The sequence below is a fragment of the Solanum pennellii genome, chromosome 10, assembly GCF_001406875.1.
Source record: "Solanum pennellii chromosome 10, SPENNV200".
NCBI lineage: Eukaryota > Viridiplantae > Streptophyta > Magnoliopsida > Solanales > Solanaceae > Solanum > Solanum pennellii.
Window position 1 is genome coordinate 45,490,114 of NC_028646.1, and position 20,828 is coordinate 45,510,941.

The 20,828-nt window shown below is 35.8% G+C and overlaps 1 protein-coding gene across 1 annotated transcript; it reads right to left on the reverse strand.

Annotated features, from left to right (window-relative positions):
- Positions 1 to 2,253: 2,253 nt before the first annotated feature.
- On the reverse strand, positions 2,254 to 18,931 carry LOC114074247. The gene is made up of 3 exons (XM_027912114.1): positions 18,912 to 18,931; positions 18,742 to 18,799; positions 2,254 to 2,580 (listed from the first exon to the last, which is right to left on the reverse strand). Exons 1-3 carry the CDS (start codon positions 18,929 to 18,931, stop codon positions 2,254 to 2,256), a joined length of 405 nt encoding a protein of 134 aa, XP_027767915.1.
- Between the last annotated feature and the right edge of the window lie 1,897 nt (positions 18,932 to 20,828).

The window sequence follows — 20,828 nt, forward strand, 5'->3', positions numbered from 1 at the left end:
ACCCATGATATTCCTAATAATTAAATACTGGAAAATATAAAGAAGGGATCCTCCGGAAGCAAGGAGGCTCACTAATACTCTGGAACTCAACTGGATCATGAAACACTAGATTTTGATCCTTGTTACATGTATCTACAAATAAATGTAGGCCTAATGACGGTAGTACATGGAATATACCAGCATGTGAGGGGAAATCAAAAACATGACACAAGCTTGAACAGGAAATGAAGAAACACTAACCTCCTCTCAACTCAACTCATTTCAATATAAAGCAATGATAAAGATGCAATACAAAGAAGAGCTTTTTAGAAATAGAAAAAAAGTCAATGTATTGAAAAATATAATAACATTATGTTTGCATAGAAAAATAGAAAATAACTTTTTTTGGGAGATTCTCTAATACACAAACATCAGTATGAGCTATGTGATGATACAATGTCTAGCCCATGATGTCAGAACTGTCTTATACTTTACTGAGGTATATATCTCCTTAAATAAGTGGATCCACTAGTCTATGACAAAAAACAATAAAGGAATCATCTAAAAAGTATGACAATTTTCTACCACGTTAGCTACATGGTTTATGTGGGTTGTCTGTAGTTAGAACTCTCCCTCATATTGGTTCTCAATAATACTCCTAATAATGACATAGCTAACTGTGTTTTAAAGAAAACATTTCCTCCTCCTTAACTTTAAGAGTATTACTAAAATGGTTTTCTCATAAAAGAGATGATATTCAAAATTACAGAGGAACTCTTTTGGAAATTCGTGTTTCTTTCTTTTCTTAAATGTACTCTTGGGAATACTTATTTCCCATATACCATTTTAAACAAAATGAACTCAGCTCTACTCTTCTTTATGCTCAATGTTCAAGTCCTAAATTATTAAAAATTGTAAAAAGGCTTTTTCAAAATACTCGAAAAAAATTCAAGAGTTGACTCTTATATCTACCTTGAATATGAAGTATGAATTCAAGGTTATGATTCTTGTAGTGAATGAATTATAGATGTTTAGAAGTAGTTTAGAGTATTTAGAATCAATAAGGAGTTACGAGATACTTTAAGAGAATTAAGTCGGCTAAGCGATGGAAAAAGGGTGGGGGCAGGCGACCTAGGGAAGGTGCACTACACGCCTGGGGTGCCAGGCCCTAAATATCATAGACTTTATTTTTGCGCACTCATGGCGCCACGGCAGACCTCCTAGAGAATCTGGGGCGCGCTGCACCACTCTTCTACCAGGTCAATGGGACAAATTTTTCTTCTCGTTTTTGACCCTAATTCGTCTAAAATCAATATCTTTTCTCAAATTCATTTTAGATTCAACAACCCAATAAAAGTATACGAGAATCTACTGTAAACTATACGGAAACTCAATATGATTCAACAATAAAGATTATGAATGAAAGTTTAAGAAAACTAATCAATCAAATACTTCAACTTTCAAGAATGATATTATGCTGAAAATAACATGATTGAAGTGTGGGTAAATCAATATAACACTATGAGAACTCACATACTTATTAGGGATTGTACCCTTGGTGCAACAACTTTCGATTCTCAAGAAAACTTGAAGAATTCCTGACTTTTCTCTTTTCCTCCTCTTCTTGAACTTCTCTCAAAATCCTAGCAAAATTAGATTTGTAAAACTGAGACAAATCAGTTAAGACCCCCTAATATTACCAAAATTTATTTGAAGTTGCTTGGGTAAAGAAAAGACCAAAATATCCCTTATATGTGCGGGTAACTTTCCTTAAATGGACACTATGACTTTAAATGAGCATATCTCCCTCATAAGAGCTCAAAAAATAGCAAACTCGGTAGAGTTGGAACAAGGATTCCAAGAACTTTCATTTGACATCTTATATGGCACCTGAATTATCATGTACCAAAAGTTATGCTCGTTTGAAGTTGATCTAAAACTCATAACCTATGCCTAACTTTGAAAATTTCATATTTTGCTATTTCATATTAAGTTCTTTCTATTGTTAGCTCTTTCATATACCGAGGTGTAAGCATATCTTCCCCTTGGAACATTCATCCTCGAAAGATGAGCAAATAAGGGTTGTAACATCTAACACCCAACTCAAACACTCAATATGCAAACACTCAATATGCAAAGTAGCACAACATTTCAACTAAAATAAATGCCAAGGAAAGGATAAGTACCTTAATTATGAATTTCTCCGGGATCAAAGAGATATGGATATCTCTTATTTATATCCTCCTCAGCCTCCCAAATATTTTCCTCAATAAACTAATTCCTGTACAAAACCTTTACTGATGCTACCTCCTTGGTTCTTAACTTGCGAACATGGTGATGTAGAATCTGAACAAGAATCTCCTCATAAGATAAACTATTTTTAACACCAATATCTTCAGCAGGTCTTATAATTTCAGGCTCATACATACACTTCTTCAACATGGAAATGTAAAATACCGGATATATTGTTGCTAATTTTGACGGTAGCTCCAATTCATAAGCTACATTGTCAATCCTCTTGGATATCCTGTAAGGAAAAATATCCTGGAGACTAAGATTCTCCTTCTTGCCAAACCTCATAACACCCTTCATGAGAGAAACCTTCAAGTAAAACCAATCAGCTTGTTCAAACTCTAAGTCTCTTCTCCTAATGTCAATTCAAGATTTATGACGACTCTGTGTTGTTTTCAACCTTTCTTGAATAATCTTCACTTTCTCCATATCTTGATGAACCAAATCAAGTTTATAAACACAACCTCACAAACAAAAAAAAAGACCCATCTGATGCAAGAGACTGTTGTTGTTAGAAAACTCAATGATAGCTAAGTGATCATCCCAATTACCCATAAAATTAGTCACCACACACCCTCAACATATTCTTTAAAGTATGTATCGTGCACTTTGCTTGACCTCAGTCTGAGAATGAAAAATAGTACTCAAATTTACCTTGGAAACCAAAGCTTTCTAGAAAGACTTTCAAAATTGTGTGGTGAATTTCACACCTCTACCTAAGATGATGGACACTGTAACTCCATGAAATCTGACTCACTCTCAAATATATTAGCATAATCATTTGTTAAATTAGTAGTCTTTACCGGTAATAAATTGGCTGATCTATTCATTCGATCTATAATCTCCCAAATCGAATTATGTTGCCTGCGAGACCATGGTAAACCTGTATGGAAATCCATATTGATCATCTCCTACTTCTATCTCAAAATATCAATGTTCTAAGCCATACCACTGGGCGTCTGGTGGTCTACCTTGACTTATTGGGAATTCAAGCACTTAGCAACAAAATTTGCGATACATTTCTTCATACTACTCTACCAATAGAGTTATGAAGTCACAATACATATTTGTGGAACTTTGATGAATAGAATATCTAGAAAAAATGAGCTTCCTCCATGATCCTCTCTTAGAACTCATCAACCCTTGGCACACACAACATACCTTGGAATCTGAATACAACATCTTCAAAAGACATCACATTTTGTTTATGAATATTAGTTTTTGATTCAACAAAAATAATATCTTTGTCTTGTTTCTCTTTTACCTCAGATACTAATGATTATTCAGCCCCATTCATCACTACTCCTCCTCTTTCAATGGAAACCATTAGCCGAATTCCTAATCGTGCAATTCTATGTTCATCTTTTTCTAACTATTCCTTGTCATATTCAACATGGGAAGTACTACCCGTAGAAAGCCTTCTCAAGGCATCAACAACAACATTAGCCTTACCTGGGTGATAGAGACTACTTCTGAGATAATCCTTGAATAATTAAACATCAGCCTTACCTGGGTGATAGAGAATACTTATGTTATAATCCTTGAATAATTCCTACCACCTCCTCTAATTCCTCTTATTAATCTTAAGTTGTCTGGAGGCATAAGCCATAACATTTACACTCTGCATGTATACACAACCCAGTCCAACTTTTGATGCATCAAAATATATCATAAAACCTTGTGTACCTTCTGGTAAGGTCAATACTAGGAAGTAGTCAACTATTTTTTCATTTCCTGAAAGATTATCTCACAAGCCTAAGACCATTGAATCTTAACTATTTTCTGAGTCAACTTGGTCAATGGGGATGAAATAGATGAAAACCCCTCGACAAACATTCTATAATAACTAACCAATCTTAATAAGCTCCTAATATAATTTGGAAATGTGGATCTAAGCATGTTCTGCACTGCCTCTTTCTTATGAGTCTCAACTCAAATTTCATCACCAGAAACAACGTGGTAAAATATTGCCGCAAACTCAAGCCATATTTCACAGTTAGAAAATTTTGAATAAAAATATCTATCATGGAGAGTTAGAAGAACTATTATGAGATAACTAGCATGATGTTCCTCATTCATCCAATAAATTATAATGTCATCAACGAATACAATAACAAATATTTCTAGATAAGGCTTGAATACTATGTTCATACGATCCATCAAGGATCAAGGATCATTAGTTAGGCCAAAAAAAAATAACCAAAAACTAATAATGACCATAAGAGGTTCTGAAAGCTCTCTTAGGGATGCATTTTTTTCTTACTCTCAACTGATGATAGCCTGATCTGAAGTCTATCTTACTAAAACAAGTGGCACCCTAAAGTTGAAAAAAGAGATCATCAATTCTCAAAATAAGATACTTATTCTTTATAGGAACTTTGTTCAACTGACGGTAATCTATACACATTCTAACAGAACAATCTTAATTCTACACAAATAAGACAGGAGTGTGCTAACGTGAGACACTCGGTCAAATAAATCCTTTGTCACCAAGGTCTTTTGAATGCTCTTTTAACTCGTTCAACTCAGCTGGAGCTATTTTATATGGCGTAATATATATAGGACGAGTATCATAAAGAATATCTATACTAAAGTCTATATCTTTCTTAGGAGGGACTCTGTTAAGATCATATGGAATGACCTCTCAAAACATACCAATAACTAAAACTGATTGAATAGGTGGTGTCTCAACACTAGAGTAATTAAGTCGGACTAAGTGATAGATGCACCGCTTGAAAGATAATTTTCTGTCCTTAAGGTATAAAATAAAACAACCCTTGGGCACTGATGATTTACTCTTCGACTCTATAACCAGATCAGTAGGACACTAGAACTTAACAAATAAAATTCTACAATCAATTGAGGCATAAAAGGTATGAAGCCAAGCCATACCTAGAATAAAATCATAATCTACGATGTCTAACTTGACTAAGTTAGAGATGGTGTCCTTGTGATTGCTAGAAAAGGTACAACCACATTAAAATTTCTCAACTAGAATAGACTCACAAATATGTGTAAAAACTAGTAAAGGGCTCAAGCCATTGCTTAGGAAGAATATCAAAATTCACAGCAACATAAAAGAGTCACAGATGATAGACTCACGCCTCGATCTAATATTGAAAAAACAACAAAAGAAAAGAATTTGATCATACCAGTGACAAATATGACTAATTCTTTTGCTCTTAGTGACTTTTCATAGAATACGTACAGCTTGCTCCTCCGCCTGTCCCTAAATTTGCTCCTCTAGAAATAACTCTATTTGGTGCAACAACTGAAGAAGATTGGTATCTATTGCCCCTATTACCACTACCTTGCCTGCTTTTTGGACACTCTCATGAAGTGACAATTCTGACCACACTTGAAAAAACTAGTGAGCCATCATAACACACTCTTTAGTGGGTCCTACAACACTAAGCACATGCAGGAGTCCCATTACCTCCTTGTGCCACAATACACTAAGTATGTTCATGTGTAGCTCTTAAATTTAATTAATTTTTGTTCTTGAACTCACCTTTGTCCCTTAGTGCAGGCGCACTAGCAGATGATGGAGCAGGTCTATTTTTCTTGTGTTGAAAAAAAAGACTGGTTGGCATTACTCTTCTACTACTCGGACTCATTTCCTGATGTCTTTGCCTTCTTATTTCAGACTCTTCTCTATCCCTTTACTTTTCTTCCTCAACCTACTTCACCTAAATCAAAAGCCTTTCTATGTCCATGTCTCTAGTCAACATTGTAACACTCCGGAAGTTCCATGACTTAGAATAGAGCCTCACTTGATGAACTAAGACTTAAAATAGTGTTTATAAGCTTAAACAACAGTTAATGAAATTGATTAGGAAGTATTAGAATCAATACGTCCTGAATCGACCACGACGTCCAGAGATTTGTGAAAATGAACTAGTGTGCGTTGGTGTGTTTCAAGGGGTTTAGAGAGTAGGATAAAGGTTGAATTTGGTGGAAAGGTTTAAAATACATATTAGAGCATGTTTAGGGTCAAAACGTCCTGGTACAACTTCCCAAGGAATACCCTAAGGGTCCTTTGGGAGGACCCAACATTTGACCCACAAAAGCTGTCAAGAAATAGTGTTACCAAGATGGGCAAACGACGGACCATAAATGGTTGACACCCCATCTATTGGTGTCGTTGGTCTACACTTAGCCTCAGCACCAAAAGGCTTTCAAATCAATTTTATGAACTAAACCATGTTGGACCAGTACGATCTGTGGTCTGGTCGACGCTCTGTGGATTGGGTTCCGTCGTTTGGGACCCTATTTCACTGCCAATTTTTTTTTACTTAGGGGTGGGTAGGGAATTGATTAAATAATTAATTAAGGGATATGATCAGTTAAATTAGTTAGTTTAGGACTATAAAAGGGTTATAAGTCATTAAACTACCCTAACACCTCATAATATCCCAAACCCAAATAGCTCTCACTTCTTTCTATTTTCTCTTACTACTTAAAGACCCCCAATGAAAAAACAAGGTCATGCTTCAGTAGGGCTTCAATATAAAGTATTTCTTCTACAATTCTCTAATAATTAACAAGGTATGGATGCTATTCACTCTTGAGACTCCTTTCCCAAAGACGTTCTTCAAAATTTGGTTTTCAAAGATGTCTAAAACTATGGGTTTCATCCAATTTCGTGGGTTATCATTCAATTTGGTTTAGTGTGATATTTATTTGATTTATATTAATATATTACGATTTTAGGTGTGGATTGTTGTAGTTCATTATCCTTTGAGCAAGTTTCTCTAAAATATCTATGAATGACCCATTTTCCCTAACCCTAACTATTAATTAGATTGATAGATGATTAGGGATGTTGGAATTGGATGTTTTATAGCTTAATTTATTATTATATAATGATGGTGATTTTATTGTTGGATAAATGTTGTGGAATTTATGGTGGTATCTTTAAGGAGATTCTTGGAAGCCATTGGTAAGTCTTTTAAAATCATAAGTACTTTACTTAAATTGTGTTGATCCATTCTTGATGATGTTCAATTAAAGTATAAATATGTGAATAGAATACTAAGATGATGATATGATGAATACGATGGCATGTTATGAATAAGTTAAATGTGAGATCAGGACAGGGGTATGATTTTGCAAGATTGAAAGTGATTATCTTGTGTACCTTATTATTCGGACTATGATGTGTTGATCTCACTAAATGTTGGGTTGTGATGAAAGGAAGTTCTAATTAAAAACCTAAAGAGCTATGATCATGATTATTAAAGGGGTTAGTCTCCTAATTCCTATACTATAAACTAATGTTAGGTTTGACTTAAATGACATTTCAAAAATGCACTTTAGCTTAGCACCTAGCGAACTTGATATGAGAGGTGAGCCTTCCAAAGAGGGAAGGTAGGTTCACTATTATTCCCATGAGATGAATACTACAATGCAAATGTGCATAAAAGATTTCCTATCAAATCTCCTAGTTCCTTAACTATGCTCCCCCATAGGAAGTCTAGCTAATGGTTCCACCTATAATGCTATGTTGATGTATGGTTCTACCTTGGCAAGTAGAGAACCTAGGGTTTCATGAAGCCGGATTCCATGATTAACACACATGGAATATTGTCGGTTATGGCGAATGTTCCTAAAAGTAAAATGAATGAATGAAAGTAATAAAGATGGACACTAACAAGGTTGACTCAAGGGGTACTACTTAGTGTAGGTAAGGATATGGGACTTTAGCTATGCAATGCACAAGTTGTCCTGGAGGAGAGTCCTAGCAGGAGTTCTTATGTACATATGTTATGAATAAAATGCATAGGTTGGTCCATATGATTTTACTCTTATATGTTGTTGGTTTCATTTGATGAACATGATATCTGTCTAATTTGCTATATAATGATGACTACACTTGATATGATGTTATATGAGGAAAAATGTGTTAATTATGGTCTCTTTACTAGTTTATTTGTTTTATATGGGGTTTTGGGGATTCACATGAGCATTGCACTTGTAGGCTTGACTTGGAATTGTGACAAAGGGTCTTGTATGCTTTGATGATATGGACTTTAGATTATGAAATGTTGATATGACTTTATAGAGATGATATTCTTGTATATGAATGTGAATATGTCTTAATGTTGTTGTTATTATTGACTTGTATGTGCTCTTGTGTGTGCATAAAGGCTTGTAAAGTGACTTCTCATGTTACTAAAGAAAATGTCCCTTTGTGTTCTCTTCAAATAGTTTTCATTGCATATGTTTCCATACTTACAACATGTGGTTTGTAGTAACTCATATTCTTTTTATTTCTACAAATATGTAGGTTCAGGCAATTGAAAAGCTTCAAGGCCATTTTAAAGGAAGACTTCAATATATTCCCAAGTTGTTGGTAAGTCCTCAAGTATGAGGATGAGCCACTATTCTAGCTTTATAATTGACTATGTCTAAGACATTTATTCTTTTCTTCTCTTTTGAGACTTTGTTGTAATTCGTATGTTAGGCATAATGGGTATGCCTAAACTTTGAGATTTTATAATATATGTTTATGTGTGAGACAATATAAGACTCTTTTTATGAGTTTACTATGTTGCTAAACGTGAAGTCTATGTAAACTTCATATAAGGATAAATGAGAAGTCTAAGTGTACTTCATATGTAAAGTTTTCATTTTCCCCATTTTCTCTACCTATGATATGCAATGATGTATGCTAAGGGCTAGTTTAAGTCCTCTTTGTGGGCGAAGATGCCGATTACGTCTAAGCGGTGCTCCCTAGTCGTCGTGACAAACTTCGTATCAAAGAATGAGGTTGAGTAATCATAGGATTGATGTCTCACTAAACTACGTCTATGTTGAGTCTTGTTCATAATTGTGAAGTGTACCACAATTATGAATGAGAGACTATGTGATGCTTAAGAAATTCTCCTCTTCCTCGTATTCCTATGTTGTGCCTCGAGAGTCTTAACTCTATGTGTCCCTTTTCTTGAGGTTATAGGCTATGACTAATATAAGGGAAGCCACAAAAAGAGTTGAAGAGGATATTGCTAATGCGGGAGCTTCTCCTAAGGCAGCCAAGCTCCTCCACAAGGCAATCAAGCTCCTCCCCAAGAAAAAGCTCCTAAAGGTAACCAAGCTTCGATCAATCCTCCGGCTATGATGGATGGAGAGATAAGCTCGGCTTTCCTAAGTTTTTCCCAAGCCATGACTACTAAAGTTCAAGCCGTAACTACTCAAGCTATGATGATTAAAGAAAAATTGAGAAGTTGGACCCCGTGTGAACTAAAAAATTAGTACCATGTCTTCTGACTTGAGGGAATTCCCTAGGATGAACCTTCCCGTGTTCTTTGGGTTTAAGGTGATTGAATACCCCCAAGACTTTCTTGATGAGATCTACAATATCTTGTATGCTATGGGGGTGAGTTCAAATGAGATGGCCGAGCTAGTCGCTTATCAACTTAAGGATGTGGCTCAAACTTGGCATACTCAATGAAAGGACAATAGGGCTTTGAGAGCGGGTCCCATAAGTAGGGAAGTCTTTAGAAGGGCATTTCTTCATAGGTTCTTACAAAGGGAGAAAAAAATGGCAAAAGTGAGAGAGTGCATCAACCTTCGCCAAGGAGGTATGAGTGTGCTAGAATACTCTTTGAAATTCACTAAGTTGTCTAAGTATGCTTCTTCTTTGGTGTCCAATCCTAGAGATGAAATGAACCTTTAATGACAGGTGTGTCCGATGATTTTGTGGAAGAGTATCGTTCGGTGATGCTTCATGACAACATGGATATTTATCATTTGATGGTGCATGGATAGCGATGCTAAGAGGGAAAGGTCCTATGAAGAAGGTACTTCTAAGGGTAAGTTGGAAATTCAAGACAAGCCTAAGTTCAAGAAGAGGTTCGCCAACCATGTTCCTTCAAATTCCCCCAAGGCTCGTAATGATAGGGTGTCTAACCCCAGATCCCAAAGTGGAAGAGGTGTGGATTCACCAATTGAGAAACCTACTTGTACAAAATGTTGTAAGAAACATATGGGTGAATGTTTAATTGGGACGGATAATTGTTTTGGTTGTGGAAAGATTGGCCATAAAGTGAGGGATTTTCCTATGTTAAAGGGTCAAGGAAAGAGGAATATCCATGCACACACAAGCGGTACTAGTTCTTATGCTCCTAAGAAGAACTGCCTCTATGCTCCTGCTCTAGGGGTGATCAAGAGGATTCTCCCAATGTTTTCAACGGTATGTTAAAAGTATTTTCCATTAATGTCTATGCTTTACTATATCCTATGCAACTTTATCTTTGTAACTCCTTTAGTGGCCATGAAGTGTGATGTGTTACGTGATGTCTTAATTGAACCTTTTCCGGTTACTACCCCAATGGGTGACTCCGTATTACTAAAAGAGTTTTTAGGAGTTGTCCCATATTATTGTCCAATAGAGTTACATTGGTTGATTTTGTAGAAATTGATATGTTGGACTTTTATGTCATATTGGAGATGGATTTGTTACATGTTTGTTTTGCTTCTACTGATTGTAGCGAAAGGGTAGTTAAGTTTCGATTTCCTAATGAACCCATCTTAGAATGTAAGGGGGAAACTCGATCTCTAAAGGTCGAATAATTTGTGTCTAAAAGATTGTAAGATGATTTCTAAGGGATGTCCCTATCATGTTGTGAGGGTCAACGACCTAGATTCCGAGACCCCTACTATAGAGTCGGTCCCCGTAGTGAAGGATGTTCCGAAATTCTTTCTCGATGATTTACCCGGAATTCTTCCCGAATGGGAAATAGATTTCAACATAGATTTGTTTCCGGATACGAAACCCATAACAATTCCTCCTTATCGGATTGATCTGGCCGATTCGAAAGAGATGAAGGCTCCACTCTAGGATTTGCTTGACAAGGGTTTTATACAACTAGTCATTTCTCCATGGGGCGCTCTTGTAATATTTGTGAAAAAGAAAGATGGGTATCTTAGAATGTGTATTGACTACCGACAATTTAACAAGATCACCATAAAGAATGGGTATCTTCTCCCTAGGATTGATGATTTGTTTGATCAACTTCAAGGTGCGAGTTACTCTTGAAAAATTAATTGACGTCGGGTTATGATCAACTAAGGGTGAGAGGCAAAGACATTCCTAAAACGTCTTTCCGAACTAGGTATGGTCATTATGAGTTCCTAGTAATCTCTTTTATTCTAACTGATTCCCCGACGACTTTTATGGACATTATGAATAGAGTGTTCTAGACTTATCTTGATTCTTTTGTAATTGTCTTCATTGATGATACTTGGTATATTCTAAGAGCGAGGATGAGCATATGGACCATTTGAGGCTCTTTGCTAAATATATTAAGTGTGAATTTTGGTTGAGATCAGTTGCTTTTCTTGGTCACATCTGAAGAAAAAGCGGTCAAAAATTGGCCTAGACTTTTGACTCCAACCGATATTTGAAGTTTATTGTACTTAGCCGGGTACTATAGGATATTTGTTGATGGGTTTGCATCTATCGCTTCTCCTTTGACAACCTTAACCCAAAATAAAGTTAAGTTTGAGTGGTCGAAGCTTGTCAAAAAGGCTTCCAAGGGTTGAAAGATAAGTTCACCTCTGCTTCGGTGTTGACCTTACCGGACGGTACCAAAGGGTTTGTAGTGTACTCTGATGCTTCTCAAGTAGGTTTGGGTTGTGTCCTCATGCAACATGGTAAAGTGATATCTTACGCCTTTAGACAACTCAAGGTTCATGAGAAGAACTATCCAACTAATGACCTTGAATTAGCGGCCATAGTTTTTGCTTTTAAAATATGGAGGCATTACCTATATGGTGTCCATGTGGATGTATTTAGAGACAACAAGAGTCTTCAATATGTGTTCACTCAAAAGGAGTTGAATTTCCGACAACGAAGGTGGCTAGAACTTTTGAAGGACAATGACAGGAGTGTTCTCTACCACTTTGGCAAGGTTAATATATTTGTGGACGCTCTAACTCGAATGAATACGGATAGTGTGGCTCATGTTAAAGAATGTAAGAAAGAGCTAGTAAAAGAAGTTCATAGATTGTCATGGTTGGGTATTCAGTTAGAAGATTTTCCAAAAGGGAGTTTCATGGTTAATCATAACTCTGAGTCATCTTTAGTGGTTAAGGTGAAGTCTAAGCAACATCTTGATCCTCTATAGATAGAGTTGAAGGAATCGGTTCTTAACAAGCTCAATGAGTCATTCTCCCGGGGGGATAAGGTACTAAGGTACCAAGGTACATTGTGTGTACCAGATGTTCATGACCTAAGAATAAAATTTGTGGAAGTAGCTCATGATTCTCGATATTCAATTCATCCCGGTGCATCGAAAATATATCGTGATCTTTAGGAGGTCTATTGGAGGGACAGTTTGAAAAGGGATAACGCAGAGTTTGTGGCTAAGTGTCCTAATTACCAACAAGTTAAAGCCGAACATCAAAGACGGGAGGTTTAACTCAAGCAATGGATGTACCTACTTGGAAATGTGAAGATATCACTATGGACTTTGTTGTAAGTTTGCCCTTACGTGGAGGAAAAATGATTCCATATGGGTTATTATTGATAGGTTGTCAAATCTACTTATTCGGCGGAGGAATATGCTAGATTGTACATCAATGAGATTATAAGTTTGCATGGGATCCCTTTTTCCATCATCTCGAATAGAGGTGCCCAATTAACTTCTCGGTTTTTGAGATCTTTCTAAAACAGGGCTAGTTACTCAAGGGAAACTTGGTACCGCTTTTCATCCTCAAATGGATGGCCAAGAGGAACGCACCATCCAAATCGTAGAAGATATGTTGAGGGCTTGTGTCATTGACTTCAAGGGTAATTTGGACGATCATTTACTGTTGATATAGTTACCCTACAATAGCTACCATTTGAGTATTTCCATAGCACTTTTTGAATTACTCTATGGTAGGAGATGTAGGTCTCCGGTTGGGTTGTTTGAGGTAGGAGAGTTTTCACTTCTTGGTCCCGAGATAGTCTATGAGTCTATGGAAAAAGCTCGAACGACAAGGGATAGGTTGAAAACAGCCTATAGTCGGCAAAAATCTTATGCCGACAATAAAAGAAGAGACCTTGAGTTTGAAATAGGTGATTGGGTTTACTTGAATATTTCACCTATGAAAAGGGTGATGATATTTGGTAAAATGGAGAAGCTTAGTCCTCGGTATGTGGGTCCTTATGAGATAATGTAACAGGTCGGCAAAGGTTTTTATGAGTTGAAATTACCAAGTGAATTAGCCCCGGTTCATCCGGTATTTCATGTTTCTGTGCTCAAGAAATGTATAGGCGACCCGGTGTCTATTCTCCCGATAGAAGGGTTAGGGGTGAATGAGAACCTTTGTTATGAAGAGGTTCCGGTTGACATCTTAGATCATCAAGTCAAAAAGTTGAGGAACAAAGAGGTTACCTCAGTAAAATTCCTATGGAGAAACCATCTAGTTAAGGGTGCAACATGGGAGGCCGCGGTCGACATGAAGTCCCGCTACCCTAATCTCTTTCCTCTTTCTCTTAGTCAAAGTTGAGGTTAGTAGTTCCTCTTGAAAATAAAAATCATGAGCAATGTGAATTATACTTTTTTTTTCTAAGTATGTGCATATCATTGTAAAGGTTCATGCTAAAATGAGTTTTCATGAAAAAAAGGCTCTCATGTTAGACTTGCACTTATATGTTATGTGTATAGTTGTCTTCATAAGATGCTAGTGAGCATGTTTAATGTTTCTTGAAAGAAGAATTTCTTGGTAACTCTTTATGTTCATGTCGAGCTCATGTTGAAATTGAGAAGGTAGTTCCTTATTATGTGATAGGAAATGTTGAAGCTCTTATATGTGATAAATTGTGAATTGATTTGTTATGTGTAATGCTTTTTTTGATCTTGAATGGACTTGAGTATTACTCCTATGATCCATGGATCATGATGATTATGTTCATGATGCAGTTGTTGGTTGGGCTACTAGTTTTGAGTCTCTTTCTGGCCCTATAAAAAGATTTAGGTGTCATTCAGGGACGAAAGTTCGTGGGGGGATAATGTAACACTCCTGAAGTTCCATAACTTAGTATAGATCCTTCAATGATTAAATAGTCCTTAAAAAGTGTTTATAAGATTAAACAAAGGTAATCAACTTTATTAGGAAGTATTACAATCAAAACGTCTAGAAACAACCATGACGTCCAGAGATTGTGAAAATTAACTATTGAGTGTTGGTGTGTTTTAAGGGGTTTAGAGAGTTGGATAAAGGTAAAATTTAATAGAAATGTTTAAAAGAACATATTATAGTATTTTTAGGGTCTAAACGTCCGGGTAAGAATCCCCAATGACCACCCTAAGGGTCCTTGAGGAGGACCCAACATTTGACCCTCAAAAGTTGTCAAAAAACAACATGAACTACGAGGGGAAAACCACGGACCTTGGATGGGTTGATGCCCTGTCGATTGGTATCTGTGGTCCAAACATAGCCTCAGATCCAAAAGGCTCTCAAAACAAGTCTCTGAACCAAACCATGTTTGACCAATACAGTCCATGATTTGGTCGACGCTCCATGGACGGGGTTCCATCGTTTGGGATCTTGTTTCACTGCCCAATTTCTGCTACCTTAGGGATATTTAGGGAATTAATTAATTAATTAATTAATTAATGGTTATGTTCAGTTATAATAGGTTAGTTTAGGACTATAAAGGGGTTAAAAGTCATTAAACTACTGTAACACCTCAGAATTTTCCAAAGCCAATTAGCTCTCACTTCTCTCCACTTTCTCTCACTACCCCAAAGAACCCCATTGAAGAACAAGGTAAAGATTCACTAGGGATTCAATATTAAGGATTTCTTATACAATTCTCTAAGAATTAACAAGGTATGGAAGCTATTCACTCTTTGGACTCCTAGCCTGAAGAGGTTCTTCAAAGTTTGGTTTTCAAAGATGTCTAAAACTATGATTTTCATCCAATTTCGTGGGTTATATTTCAAATTGCTTTAATTTGATACCAATTTTATTTATATTTATAGATTATGATTGTTAGGTGGTGGATTGTTGTAGTTCATTAGTCTTTCACCTAGTTTCTCTTAAAGATCCATGAATGACCCCTTTTCCCTAACCCTAACTATGAATTAGATTGATAGATTATAAGAGATGTTGGAATTGGATGTGTTGTTGCTTAATATACTATTATATGATGATGGTGATTGGATTGTTGGATAAATGTTGTGGAATTGAGGGTTATATCTTGAAGGATATTTTTGGAAGCCATTGGTACGACTTTTAAGATCATTAGTACTTTAGTTCAATTATATTGGTCTATTCTTGATGATGTTCAATTGAAGTATGAATATGTTAATAGAATACGAAGATGGTGACATGATAAGTATGAATATTTTGAATGTGAGATCATGTAGGGGTATAATTATGCAAGGTTTAAAGTGATTCTATTGTGTACCTTATTATTGTTACTATGATGTGTTGAACTCACTAAGTGTTGGGTTGTATGAAAGGAAGTTCTCATTCTAAACCTAAAGAGATATGATCAGTATTATACAAGGGGTTAGTATCTTAAGGCCTAAACTATAAACTAATATTAAGGATGGCTTAAATACATTTTAAAAAGGGACTTCATCTTAGCACCAGTGGCGGATCCAGGATTTGAAGGTTGTGGGTGCTCACTTTCTTTAACATATACCTTATACAGTGGCGGATCTAGAAATTTTGTATTTTGTGTGCTCAACTATTTTTAGTTCGAAAATTTCTACATTTAATGGGTGCTCAATTAATATATATTTCAGTGAATTACTAAATTATGTACAGAAATAATGATGTTGTCACAAAAGGCACTGGTACTTAAGCAACCATAAGTCACTACATAGGTCCGCCATTGCTTAACACCGAGCAAACTAGATATGAGAGGTGTATCCCTTAACAAGAGGGAAGGTAGGTTAACACTATTGTTCTCATAAGATAGAGACTACAATGCAAATGTGCATAAAAGAGTTTCTAGACAATCCCCTATTTCCTTAACTAAGGCCCCAATAGGAAGACTAGCAAGTGGATCCACCTAGAATGGTATGTTCATGTATTGTTCTACTTTTGAAAGTTGAGCACCTTCTTTTGGTGTAGGGTTTCGTGACACCCGATTCCATGTTTAGCTCATATGGTCTATTGTCGTTTATGGCAAATGTTTCCGTACATAAACTGAATGAATGTAATAAAGATTGATACTAACTAGGGTGACTTAAGGGGTACTACATAGTGTAGTTAAGGGTATGGGACTTTACCTATGCATTACACACGTTGTCCTTGAGGGGAGTCTTAGGAGGAGTTCTTATGCACATATTTTATGAATGAAATGCATGTTGGTTGTCCTAAATGATCTTACTCTAATATGATGTTTGTTTCTTTTGATGAACATGATTTGGGTCTAAATTGCTATGTAAATGATGACTACACAAGATAGGATGTTATATGAGGAAAAAGGCATTACTAATGGCCTCTTTACTAGTTTAGTTGGTTTATGTGGGGTTATGGGGCTTCACATGAGCATTGAACTTGATGTCTTGGCTTGGGATTGTGAGAAAGGATCTTGTATTCTTTGATGATATGAACTTTAGAACATGTAATGTCGATTTGACTTTATGAAGATGCTATTCTTGTATATGAATATGCACATGTCTTAATGTTGTTGTGATTATTGACTTCTATATTCTCTTGTGTGTGCATAAAGGCTTTCAAAATAACTTAGCATGTTTCTAAAGAAAATGTCCCTTTGTTCATGTCTTCATATGGTTTTAACTGCATATGTTTCCATATTTAGTACACGTGGTTTGTACTAACCCATATTCTTTCTATTTCTACAAGTTGTTGGTGAGTCCTCAAGTCAGAGGACGATGCCACTATTCTAACTTTACTATTGACTTTGTCAAAGAAAATTGTCCTTTTCTTATCTTTTGAGACTTTGTTGTAAGTCCTATGTGAGGCATATTGTAATAGTGTAAAGGCTATGACCAAACATTGTGATTCTGTAATAGATAGTTATTTATGAGACAATATTAGAATACTTTAATGAATTTGACTATGTTTCTAAACGAGAAGTCTATGTAACTTCATATAAGGATAAATGATAAGTCTAAGTATACTTCATATGTGAAGTCTCTAATTTTCCGCATTTTAACAATCTATGATATACAATGATGTACTTTAAGGGCTAGTCTAAGCCGCTTCGAGGATGAAGACGCTAGTTACGTCGAAGGGGTGCTCCCCTGTCGTGACAAACATAGCTACCTTACCATTTTTTCTTGAAAGATGAGACAACCTAGAAACGAACAAACTCATCTTGTTCCTAATATCATTAACCATCTCTAGATCATAGTGGGAAAGTTGGACGAACTTGAGGTTGTACTCATGCACACTCATGTATTCTTGTTTATGAGTGATGAATTCTCTTACCTTTTCCTCTCTTAGCTCGCGAGAAAGGAACAACCCATGAAGGGCTTTTCGAACATAACCTAGCTGACAAGTTGTGCACCCTCAACTCTACTCTTATTCCATTGATCTAATCATACTGTAGAAACACCCTTCAGTTTGTATGCCGCTAGTTCTACTCGCTCAATATCAACAACAAGCATAACTTCAAAAAAATCTGTAACTCTTCCACAAAGATTCCAGGATATTAGTGACACTTAAAAAAGTGAGATTCGAAGGATTCATACTTAAGAACTCACATACTTTGGATGTATTAGCCACATCCTATCAATCCCCCCTTTTACTGACCACCTTTGTTGGCCACCACTTGATTCGACTTCCAGGCAGCATCCCACAACTCAACATTAGTGACCTCTCCTTGGGGTTGCACTTATAGTTCATTGGGTACCCCTTGATTCTCAATGTTCCTCTTAGTAGGATGACCTCAGACAACTCTATGTGGAGGCATGATCTGAATGATGCCCGCAAGCACAAGTTAAAAAGAAACTTTATGTACATGAATTCTATTACACAAAAAGAGTATGAAAGAAGTGAGATAAATACTACATATCTCCTTTACATAGATGTGGTGTGATTCACAACGATAACTAGGATTCTAAAAAAAAGACTTTAAAGATACACTAGGACTCTTGAACTCTATGCTCTGATATAAAGTTTGTCACGCCCCGAGCCTACACCATGGACGTGGCCGACACTCGAAAACCATTACTAGCCCCAACAGACCCTTAGCCTGACTTAACTCTTTGAAGAAGACTTACTTAAAAACAAATAACTTTAAAAATTAAAGTATACCTCAAATGTTTCAATACATAAAGTTAGAAATGTTTAAAGAAACATCAACTGGTCAAAAGAGGCAACTCAAGTCTCATCAGGAACAACTAAAAATAAAATGACTCATGAACTACTGTTTATCTATCTATAAAGCCTATAATACTATGAGATTTGTCAATACAATACCCTTGATAATCCAAATAATTAAAATATCAGAAAAATATAAAGAAATGATCCTACGGAAGCAAAGAGGCTCACCAATAATCTGAAACTCAACTGCATCAACGCACTGGATGTTGATCCCTGTTGCATGTATCTGCATCATAAAAGATCCAATCACAATTACGTTAGTACATGGTTTGTTCGAGCATGGGAGGAAAAATCCAAAACATGACATAAGCTTGAAATAGAACTGAAAAAACATTTACCTGGTTTTAACTAAACCCATTTCAATAAAGAGTAGTGATAAAGATGCAATATGTTAAAAAGATTTTAAATCAGTAGATAAGAAGTCAATGTATTGAAAACTACAATTATATAATGTGTATACCCAAAAATACAAAATAACTATGTTTGGGAGATATTCTAACTGACAACCATCACTATGAGCTTTGTGATGATACAACGTCTAGCCCACTCTACCAAAAGACCCCTATACTTTTTCGGGGTATTGAACACCTTAATTAAGTCGATCCAATAGTCTATGTTATAAATCAATAAAGGAATAATCTAAAATGTGACCCACATTAGCTACATAACTTATGGGTGTATTGAGTTGTTAGAACTCTCCTCCATATTAGTGCTCTATGCTATACCCAAAATATAACTTTGCTCATTATGTTTCAAAGAAAACATTTCACTCTTTCTCAATTTTAAGATTATTGCTCAAAAAGTTCTCTGTAACACCACAGGATTTACTTTGAGCTAAGACTGAAACCATCCTTCGTAATGAGTGAGATTTCGGAAAGGAATTTAAAATTTCTTGAGAAGTAATATCATTAGAGATAACACCTTAAGTTCGAAGGAGAGAAAAAGAGAAAAGCGTTCAAGTCATCCCTTCGAGTCCTCTTTATAACGCCTCTGAGTTTGTTCAATTCCGATCTCTAACTAAAATGTTATGAGTGAGTTGCTAACGATGCACGAACCTGGTAGCAGCTCCACGATGGATCTACGGACTTCACTGCCTAGTGAAAAATGATTCCAACTACCGGCTCATTTTAATATTTATTAAGGGGTACTTTAGTCGTGAAAACACTTAGAAGGTCATCTAAATTGTCCTAAACGTACAGAAAATAAGTTTTCACAAATCAAAACCCTCTTATCAACCCCATAGATTCTATGCTAAAATAAATCAAGACACAGTAAGGAAAAGTTCATCATTAAAGATTTTCCTTCAAGTTCTTCAAGAAGATGATTCTAAGGCATGAAAGGTTCCATAGTGTTGGGTTTGTTCACCCACACACCAATCATTTTAAATATCATCTTTAAATTTGTTCTAAAAGTTGAAGCATTAATGTTCTTGTTATATATTCATATATTTTCTTTGATTCTTTAATTGGGCTGAGATTGATGAGTTTGTTGAGAAAATCGAGTTGATACTAGAGTTGTGTTTAATTTTATCCTTGGGTAAATGTACTTGGTATGTAAATGTAAAGAGAAATTGAGCAAAAGAATTGATTTTAGGCGAATTGGAGTTAGAAAATTAGGAAGAAAAAGGCAGACAATGAACATGTATGTGGACATGTTCCTTCATTGTGTAAATTTTCTCTCCGCTTTGTGGATTTTCTCCCATGACGGTATTTTTTAGCCGTTTCTTATGCTTAACTATCTAAAAACACTCCTAAACTTCAATATATATTTTCTACCAGAAATGATAACCTTGAATTCATAATTTATATTCAAGGTAGAGCTAAGAGTTAAGTCTTAAGAGTTCTTTGAATTCATAATTTATATTCAAGGTAGAGCTAAGAGTTAAGTCTTAAGAGTTCTTTCGAACATTTTGGGAAAGTTCATTTGAATCATTTTGAGGTCTTCGACAATTTCCAATAATTTGTTTCAAGTCTCGAGCAAGTGAATATAAAAATGATGAGAAAGTATTTAATGAGACTACTTCATTATCATGAGATCCTTCATATCATTAACCATAGATCTTGAATTCACAATTCACATTTAAGAGAGAGTTAAGAGCAGAGTTGAAGAAAGCTTTTGAGTTCAATTGTGAACCTTTGAGGTAAACTACTGGTGAACTATGTTAGAGAAAGTAAGAGAGGAGAATATTCGTATTCATGAGTTCCATATTATTATGTATTGAGTCGAGTTGTGTCATGCTCATAATTAAGCATGAA

Bases quoted from the DNA above. Each gene is read 5' to 3' on its own strand.
- LOC114074247 (XM_027912114.1), bottom strand. From the start codon at position 18,931: ATGGGTTTAGTTAAAACCAG. The intron at 18,800-18,911 runs GTAAATGTTTTT...TTTATGATGCAG, and splicing joins ATGGGTTTAGTTAAAACCAG to ATACATGCAACAGGGATCAA. The intron at 2,581-18,741 runs GTGAGCCTCTTT...TTTTACTTGAAG, and splicing joins AGTTGAGTTTCAGATTATTG to GTTTCTCTCATGAAGGGTGT.